General features: G+C 48.5%; 1 protein-coding gene across 5 annotated transcripts in view; it reads right to left on the reverse strand.

Moving 5' to 3' along the window:
* Positions 1 to 6,326, reverse strand: part of YLPM1 (YLP motif containing 1) — a 38,195-nt gene extending 31,869 nt beyond the window's left edge. For 3 of the 5 annotated variants that reach the window (XM_068683209.1, XM_068683208.1, XM_068683210.1), the window contains exons 1-2: positions 5,152 to 6,326; positions 394 to 639 (exon numbers count right to left, since the gene is read on the reverse strand). In XM_068683209.1, coding sequence (XP_068539310.1) covers positions 394 to 639; positions 5,152 to 6,249 — 1,344 coding nt within the window. In that variant the 5' untranslated portion in view covers positions 6,250 to 6,326. The remainder of the gene's footprint in view (positions 1 to 393; positions 640 to 5,151) is intronic. The other 2 variants (XM_068683211.1, XM_068683207.1) reach the window with 1 other exon arrangement.
* Between the last annotated feature and the right edge of the window lie 3,441 nt (positions 6,327 to 9,767).

The following is a 9,767-nucleotide window of genomic DNA, read 5'->3' on the forward strand; positions in this document are numbered from 1 at the left end:
AGCTCTTGGCTTTCAGAAAAACTATAATATGCAGGGAGAAGGGGAGACAGAACTGAAACTGACAGAGAAGAATTAAAAAATTGTGTCCAAAAGCATCTACTGAGTGCTTGATTTTGCACTTAGGTATCACAATGTGTTTCTCACAGACAAAGATGACAACGCTGGGGAAAGTGTGAGTGAGCCAAGCCTAGTACATGTGTGGGTGACTATGTTAAGTCTGCATATGAGAGTATTTTTTTTTTTAATTGGTGCAGCCTTAACAAATGTTCTTTTCATGTTGTTTTACAATATTTAGTTATTGTTTCACAGTATGCATGAGAATATGGAAATATTTTCCTGTTTTGTCCCCTTCTAGCACAATATAACACAGCAGCATCTCCCTGCAAAGCCTACCTGAGTTTCAGTGGCTGTAAGAGAAGAGTCATCTTCTTTGGAAGCTGGAGGCAGGGATTCATTCAGCGGAGGAGGTTCAGATTGCTGAGTTGAAGCACCCATTTTCCCTTCTTCAGACTTCACTCTCTGTTCAGACGTATCCTTCCCTACTCCTGGCCCTTTCATTTGCTGCTGTCCCTGAGCATGGGCTTTTGCCCTTTGCTGCAGGCTAAGCAGGTGTTGCTGGTACCAGTATTGCTGCTGTTCCTACAACAGACAGAAAGTTTCTCAGAAAAACAGCTTTCATGGGGAAAAAAAAACAAAAAACACGAACATTAATTCACGATAGTTGCTAGAATCATGCAGAAGAAACATAAGCTAGAAAAATGTTTAAATCTATTTTGAGAGAAAACTCACTTGTCAACAGCAGGGCAATGCAGGTCAAAAAATATAATCAAAATTCAGACCACCGTGGTGTGTACCATGCCTCACCTAATTTCCTGCTCCACAGAGCTTACAACTAAAGAAAATAATAAAAATCAGAAAAATGACAAGTAAATCAAAGTACTACAGGCACGTAGTAGGTACCACACTTATTAAGTTTAGTGCTTTTTATTCCTAACATATATATGTACTGATTTTGACACTAACTTAGGTAAAATGAAGGGAAAACGGAGAATAACAAATGTGAGCAAGGGAGCGGTAAGAAGTCTCAAACATACAAAAAAGATGACAAGCATGAACGGCAGAGAAACTGGGATGGAGAGATTAGAATAAAGGTTTGGAAAGGAAAAACAATCAGAGCCAACGAACAGTGCGGATTATTTATTATCTGAATCCTGATTAACGTTCAGCAGCTGAAAGGGTAAACAGATATGGCTGCACCGAAGAACCAGCCATCTAAGAAGCAGTTCAGCTTTCAGTTTTAAATACTTCAGGCTAGAATTAGGGGACTCCCAGAGCATGAAAATAGCTTCAAACCACCGCGAGCTACCACCAGCATGAAGAACCAACGACTAACGTGGCGAATCTCAATGCTTACCGGACAGTGCATCTTAAAGAAAGCCAAGCAGGAACCAAGTAATCTCTCCAACTAACACAAGAGGTATCAGGCATCAGATCGGACTGGCAGGATAGACCAAAAACTGCCAGGAGGCAGCTGAAGAGTGAAGGTGAAGACCTGACACGGCCTTGTGCTATACAAGTCCCTGCCAGAGAACACGGCAGGTGATGAAATGTTATGGATTCAAGAAACAGCTCCATAAGCTCGTAGAATAAAATCTTCCAGATTTTAAAAGCAAAGATAGTGGCCACTCCTGTATTTTAGGGCAAAATATACTTGATTTTTAAACTCTCATGTCAGCTGTACCACCTTTGAGGATCTGTGACCACTCTACATCTTTTTTCATATTCTTCTGTCCTTCCTTTCCATCCAAGCATGCGCTGCTGAGAAAAGAAATCCCTAAAGAGCCTACTCACAAACAGAAAAGAATATTTTAAGATGCCCTTGCCTTTTGGGTAAGTGTGAGAACTGCAGTCGTAGGTGTTGTCTGATGTGATTGCTCAAATCTGAACCATTCAATTTATCTTTAAGCGGGTTTAAGAGAAGCACAGGCTTCCTCCAAAAGCCTACCTCACACTCAAAACAGGAGTGATGCTAACAGCCTAGCAGACACAAGCACGCAGATGTATTCTTTAAAAACACTTCTGTAAAACTGCAGCTTGGAGATGAGGTCAGCGAAAGGAGAGGCTATGCCTGGACTTCATGGTGATCCTGCAGTGACTTCAGCCAAGGGTCTTTTTAACAAGAACATGACTCAGAGGAGCTCTCACGAGTGGAGGACGTGCATTCACACTGCAGCATGGAACCTCTCAAACATCTTCAACAACAGGCTGTAATGAGGGTAAGTTTCAACAGCAGGGAGGAGCACACGTCCCTTCCCAGTTACACAAAAGATGATTAAATTTATCCCTTTCAAACGGCACCGTAAGGGGATTTAACACAACAGGGCTGGATGCCATGCTCTAGAGGAATGAGGACGAGCACCTGTTATGACTGCCATGAAACTCTTCATCCGGAGATCCACTTTGTTTTCTCCTCATTCGAGGATTCACAGGACTAGGACTAGGATTATAGGAGTAGGATTCACAGGAAGAGCTTTAAATGACACCACCCTGTCACATACTTCTCACAGCAAGGTCAGCAACACAAGCACTTGCAGATGTGAGCTGAAAAGTGAGAGAAAAGTGAAACGCAGGTTTCTATTGCTCAGGCTGAAGAAAACAGAAGTATTCACGGAGGAAAAAAAGCCAAGTCCATTCTTCAAGTCCAACGACAAGCCCTATATCTAAGGAAGACAGCAGCACTGACAGGAGCCTTTTTCCATCTCTGGCTGACCAAGAGGTGCCTCTGGCATCACACAGACACCACCGAGACCAGCCCTGACCACCTAAAGCACAACCCCGAGCAACACAGATCCGCTCCGACGAGGAGTTTCAATGCAGCCAGTTCTCTGCACGTGACAATGGCCATGAACTCGAGCTTGACAAAGGCTGGGAAATCGCAGCGATGTGTCGTGTTCTCTGCTCCCTCTCCGCTTGGCTCCGTGCGTCCTCACAGACCCCAGCTGGCGATATCGGCCCAGCCGTGTTCAGAGCCATGCCAAAATAACAGAGGAGGGATTTTAGAGAGGCTGCTGAAAGGTGACCCGGTGAAGCTGTGGCAGCTTTACCAGAAGCATATAAATACATATTTATGGGTACAGCTGCACCCGCTCAGATTTGCTCCCTACTGTAAATAAATAGCAGCATACGGCGCGCAAACATCAGATGGAGCATTAAGGAAACACCAGGAGCATTTGAACAGAACTTGTCAGGAGCTGTATCTAACTGCAGGGAAAGACAAGAAGCCAGAAACCTGCCCCAACTGTACGCTTGCGAAAAACTGCACTAAACTCTCAAGGTTGTCCCAGCAAAGAAAAGTACCTTATACTCAAAAGGGAAACAGCAGAGTACTCAGAAATGGCAAATTGCACAGCATTTCCTTTGTTAAGAGAAAAACACTGATCTGTTTTGGCTGCAGCCACTGCTACCGTTGGATGAGAACAGAAAGAATTGCTTTCAATTACCATAAAAAAAAAAAAGAGCTTAATAGGATTTTATAAGTGATGAGTTATGGTCCCCGCTAAGCTTTTAAAATTGCTAGCAAGAAAGCCTCACTGCTTTGCTTTCGCTATTCCTATTGCGTAAGGATTTGCTGCCCCAAATCCTGTCTTGTAGTACAGCCAGCCAGTCAAAATTTTATCAAATTTGTGGCCAGCAAAGTACCATATTCCTTTTGAATTAACAGTGAATTGTGTAGGAGACTAAGAACTACTTAAGATACAAATTGTTTGTACAAACACTCGTGAAACAGACAAGGTAAACTTTGGAGATGCTTTTCAGCAGCACTCTGCTCCGTCTATGCATGCAGTACAATAACACATTAATTGTGATTATTCTGGGAAGGTCAATTGCTGAGGAAGAATTAAAAAAAAATCTTAGCAGTTATGAAATTTCCGGCTTCATAATGGGGGAGGAATTACTTCAGTGCTTGATCTGGAGTTTAGCAATTTAAGAATTCAGCAGCAGCCTCAATACCAAATTAACATCCCTTTCAATGTCTGATTTTCCAAGGTTTTGGCATTAAAAAAAAGAATCCCATTCCTACCACTGTAAGACATGAACTAATACTGTTCAAAACCTTCATGAAATTAAATCTGCGAATCACTTTGCTAGGCAGGGATCAGCTACATGGTACAAACTTAAAAATGGCACGTTCCCAAATGCATCTATGCTCAGGTATGAAATTTGAACGGATACAAATTCAAAGGTGTCTCAATGATCGACAAATTTAAAACGTCGCCAACTTCAACGTGAGGCAACAGGAGCTTTGCAGACTTAGCTCCACATTTGTATCCTAAGATCAGTTTGCCAAAAGTATTTTGAACTTAAATAAAATCCATCAACTTGTGAAAGCACACACGTAGGCTTTGTTCTTGCAACTGGATCTCTACAAACTGACCCTAAAACCCTGCAGAAGCCTCAGCAAATCTGAAGGAACTGAATACTTATAGCTGAGGACCTCAACTTGCACGCCTTTGTCCACGCTCAGCCTTCAATAAGTGAATTGCTCCTAACTTCACACATCAGGACAGGAGCATCACCTGCAGAGGAAGCGCTCCCATCTAGGATGTTAAGCACGTGTACGCTTTGTGGTCACTTTGGCCCTGCTGTACCTATAAAAGTACACGGCCTCAGCCATAAGAGTACGTTTTGCCAAAAAAAGCATTTCAGAACACTTCTCTCTGTTGTGGTTTAAGCTGAAACCAGGACACTCTCACATGCCCTATGCAATCTCATACTGGAGGACCAAACGCACAGCACAAAACTGATTTCCAGAGAGTGAAAGGCAACGAGGTACCATGGCAGAAACACTTTTGCAGCTTTAAGCGTAGCTGGTAAGGGTGAACAGCCACAACTCTGTACCTGTCAGAGCAACTGAAACAGGATCCCCAAAGGACAGCTCAACGAGGAAATTAGTGAAAACAAGTGCAGAACAGGGTGCTGAGACATGCCATAAGCAGCCCCCCTGCAGCACCCTACAGAGGATGAGATGAAGCCAGCGAAGGCTCAGTGCGTTTCACCTCCCTGCTGCGCTTTGGGAAACAATTCTCCAGAGCCCCCCGGACCCGTGGGGGGAACCACATCCAGCGGGGAGCCGGGCGATGCCTTCCTCACCTGCGGGGTCATGGTGGCCGGGTCGGGCTGCGGGGCGCCGTGCTGCTCGGGGGGGGCCCCACTCTCCTGGCCGCCCCCCTGGGGGCCCTCGGGCAGGGATAGAGCCGGCGGGGGGGTGAAGTGCTGCGGGGCAGCCTTGGGGGCAGATAGGGAAGGAGCTGCCTGGGAAGGGGACGCCTGCGAGGGCAGCAGGTAGGGCTGGGGGGGCGCCAGGTAGGGCGGCCCGGGGGGGGGCAGGTAGGGCTGGGCGGCGTTGGATGCTGGGGGGGGCTCCAGGTAGGAGGGGGGCGGCTCGCTGAAGGAAGGGGGAGGCTGCGAAGCTTGGGGCCGGGGCAGGTAGGGCTGGAGCGGGGGGGACTGCCCGGGGGGCGGCTGCAGGTAGGGCTCCGGCTGGGGAGGCGGCAGGTAGGGCTGCCCGGAGGGGGGGGGGTGCAGGTAGGGCTGGGGGCCGGCGTTTGGCTGCGGCGACTGCGGCGGCGACGACAGCTCCATGTCCATGGGCACCGGCGAGGAGGGCAGGGGCTCGCCCCATTCCCCGTGGCCGCCGGGCGGCTCCTGCCCGTCGCGGGGCTTGCGGCTCGGTGGCGGCGGAGCGGAGGCCGTCGGCGGAGGCTCCCGGTGGGCGAATTGCTTCTGGTAGCTGCGGACCGGCGGCACGGCCACGGGCGGCGGCTGCTGCTGGTGCTGCTGCTGGTGCTGCTGCCAGTCCCCGAACGAGCCCGGCAGCGGCGGCGGCGGCAGCCCCGGGGGGGGCGGCCCCGGGGGCGGCGGCGGCCCCAGCAGCACCGACTGCAGCTGCTTCTGGTGCATCTGCTGCAGCTGCTGCAGCTGCGCCAGGTGCTGCTCCTGCAGGCTCAGGAACCCCGAGGTGCCCCCCGGCGGAGGGTGAGGAGGAGGAGGGTGAGGAGGAGGAGGCGGCGGCGGAGCGGCGGCGGCGCTGGGCGCGGGGCCCGGCGGCGGGTAGCTGGGCAGCGGCATCGGCGGCACGGCGGGCGGCGGCACGCTGGGGGGAGGCATGGGGAGCGGCGGAGGGGGGATGGAGGTGGGCGGCGGCGGGTAGGGCCCCGCCGCGCCGTACAAGCCCCAGGCCGGGTACATGGCGGGGCGGCGCTGCCACAGGGCCCGGCGGCGGCGGCGGCGGCTGAGGTGGAGGTGGTGGAGGAGGAGGGAGGGAGGCCCCACGGCGCCTGCGCGGGGACCTGGGCCGGCCTCCCGGGCAGTAGAGAGGCAGCGCCGCGCTACAGCGGCCCCCCCTGCGCCGCCTATCGGGGGGGCGGTGGGGAACGGTGAGAGGGAGGGAGGGAGGGGAGGGGAGAGCCTCGCGCTGCCTGAGGGAGGGGGGAGGAGGGAGGAGCGGCGGCCATTTTGTGTGCGCGGGGAGGGTGGGTGGGTGGGTGTGTGGGCAGGAGTGAGGGGAGGGGTTGTGTCACCTCACAGGGATGTGATGGGGATAAACTGAGTGGCCACAATGGGAGCGTAGCGTTGGGTGTGGGGAATCACTTCAGGCAGCACGGCGGCGGTGCTGCCTCGCTGCCCGCTGTCCCTCCACAGCCCGGGCAGCCGTCCCGGTGTGTCAGCTCCAGTTCATAGCTGGAGAGCAGCATCCCTGCCCAGTCAGAAATCACAAACGAGAATCTCCCAGAAAAACTGCAGAGTTTGAACTTGATGATGACACACAAATCCTTGGGGAAGCCACTTCAGTTCCACACACACAACTTTCCCCTTTCCTTCTGCCCAGAGGTGGTTACTGATCATTTTCTGCCTGTGGTGCTCCTTTATATTCACAGGATCACAGAATCATTTAGGTTGGAAGAGACCTTCAAGCTCACCTAGTCCAACCTATGACCTAACACTAACGTATTATTTCCCTTACAGTGAATATGGCTCCCTGATAGCATTTGCACCTCTTACCCCTGCCTCTTCCAAATCCTCCATGTAACACTTACTAATGCTGGGGGGTTGTCAGACCTCTGCAGCACAAGGTGGACTTTATAATGCTTGTGTTTCCAGGGGATTTGGTATTTTGGTGTTTCAAGGTATATGAACACAATATGAAGAACACATAAATTCAGCAAAACAATTAGATGTAGAGCTTAGGGATATGGTTTAGTGGGGACTGTTAGCGTTATGTCAGAGGTTGGACTCGATGATCTTGAGGTCTCTTCCAACCTAGAAATTCTGTGATTCTGTGATTATATCCCCAAGCCCTTTAGCCTAGTTTCCTCACTAAGCTCTGAAAGCCTGTCATTTCAAAATAGAAAACTTATGTGGCAAAAATCCTTTGATTTATTCTCCTGAGTTCCCTCATCATCAGTTTATTCACAGTTCCTTCATGCAGGCCAGTCTCTTCCAATCTCCTTGCCATTTGTTGTGGTTTTTGTTATGCCATGAAGAAATCCGTTACTTCCTCTTACCAATAAATACACAACCACTTGCCGTAGCAAGCGTTTTCTGAGCTACATCTGGGAGGCTGAATTTAAGTGTAGCTTCCAAATAGCCTGAGAGATGTTTCTGTCAATACTCAAATCTATTTTCGGCAGCACTAGAATTGTCTCCTCCCAGCCAAGATTATTACTGGCTTTACCCAACATTACCTTGTCCTAAAGCAACCCTGTTTTGTCCATCCTATGCCATCTTGCTCTTTTATAGTCTGTGACATTATTAGTGTATGTCATTCAGCTGTTTTTAGGGTTTTTTTGAATGGCTCACGCTCTTCCTAATTGCTGTTCTACCACATTTCGGTTACCCCTCAAATAGCCCAAGTCACATCTTGGATCAGTAGCTAAAGTTTCCTCACTTCAGTGGTGATAATGGTGCAGCAATCCTGGGCCTTCTGGTAGCCCCCAGAAAAGAATGGAAATTATTTTCTCCCTTTCTTTGCATAACTTCAAACGTTTTTGGGAGTGGATTTTTCTGCTTCCTTTCTCTGTCTTCAGAAGCTATGGAAACTGGCTATGGCAAAAGACAGGATGTGGAGGAAGCTGGAAATCCTTGAGTTATTGGGAAACATTGCAGGCATCTGTTTGCTATCTTAACTTGTGTGCAGGTTTAAATCAAGTGCCAGAGTTGGGTCAGGCAGGAATTTATCTTCTGGTTTGGACCGGCAGAGTTCTGCATTCATAGGAACATCAAAGCATTCTCTCTTACCAAACTCTTTCCTATTATGCAGATAATGATCTTTCCCACCTCTGACCTACTGCAAGTTGGGTCTGAGGCTGGGATGACATGGTGCACATGGGGTAAATACTTTCCCCTGAACTAAGTGTCTGATATGCGGGTTCCCTGGGGACTGCTGGGGTTGGACTTGATGACTGAGGTTGTCCTTTCCTGTCCCGAGTTCTTCTTCTCATCAGGCTCTTTGCATTAATACCCAAGATTTTCTGTCTTGCCGATTACACTCACTTTACAAAAATTTGCTGATGGATTTCCCTGCTGCTCATCCTCCAACCCTCAAGAAGTGTACTTCTTGAGCAGCTCCTTATGCCTCCTACTAACAGGTTCTTCAGGTTACTAAAACAAGCAAGGCAGATTGCTGAGTCTCTTATTTCTTAAAGTTTCTTGTAAATGTGTATACTTGCTTGGATTCCTACCAACAGTTCATTCGACATACATGTATTTTCATGACGTCTATCCAACGAGCATTCTGCTGGCAAACATTTGCCAGATTCATCATGTTGCTGTGCCTTTGACCTCCCCATTGTGAAAAAGACTTTGTCAAATACTACCATAAGCATCCATTTCTTTCTCCTCCAGTCTCTTTCAATTTAGCTTAACTCAAGCGAAATTATTTGTATGGGGACAATTCTAGTTCACTCTCCTCCAATAAGTCTTTTAAAACTAGTGTTGCTCTGAAAACCAAGTAAAATAGATCTAATCCTACAACTGTTCCTCAGTCCTTGTTTGACTAAGTGTGGCCTTCAAATGTGCATGACAATACTTACTTTTAGCTTAAAGAAACATGACTTGGACCGAGAGTAGAAAATTAAGGATATTATTTTTGACCTGTACAGTTTTACACTGTCAAATTTCAGGTTGGTTGGTTGGTTGCCCTCTTCCTGGCTGGAGGTGGAGAAGATAAACTTCTACTGTGATAGCCTGGAAGGGGCTGATGTGTTCTGAAAGAGTCAGTGTGCTGGTAGTTCAGGGGTAAGTGTAGCAGGTGAGCCTGCAGCAAGCAAAGAGGTAGTATGGGGATAAGTCTGATGTGTTCCCAAAGTTTCCTACAGCAGCTGTAAAGGAATGTGCTAGCACAAAGGTTATTAGCATGTAGGGACATTTCCCAAGGACAGGAAATGATTAACAGAGAAGTGTTATTTTCACTGCTGCCTAGCCTACAGGGATTTGAGTTCAGCCATTCTCTGCAGCCTGCACCAGTGTAAGGCACCACAGCATAAAAGCTCTATTAAAGTTTGGACGTTTTCTTAATTATACCAAGCATATCAATTTCAGTCTCCTGTTCACACCCCAACGCCAGTATTTTGGCCAGGAGGCACACTGCAGCATGTGGGCCTCCGGTGACTCAATTCCTCTCTCATCGCTCAGTCTTAAAACTATTCACTTCACCACAGAGGAACAGAGATCAGAAGAGCAAAATAAATTACTAAAAATAAAAAAGT

This window comes from Anas acuta, chromosome 5 (assembly GCF_963932015.1).
Source record: "Anas acuta chromosome 5, bAnaAcu1.1, whole genome shotgun sequence".
NCBI classification, from domain to species: domain Eukaryota; kingdom Metazoa; phylum Chordata; class Aves; order Anseriformes; family Anatidae; genus Anas; species Anas acuta.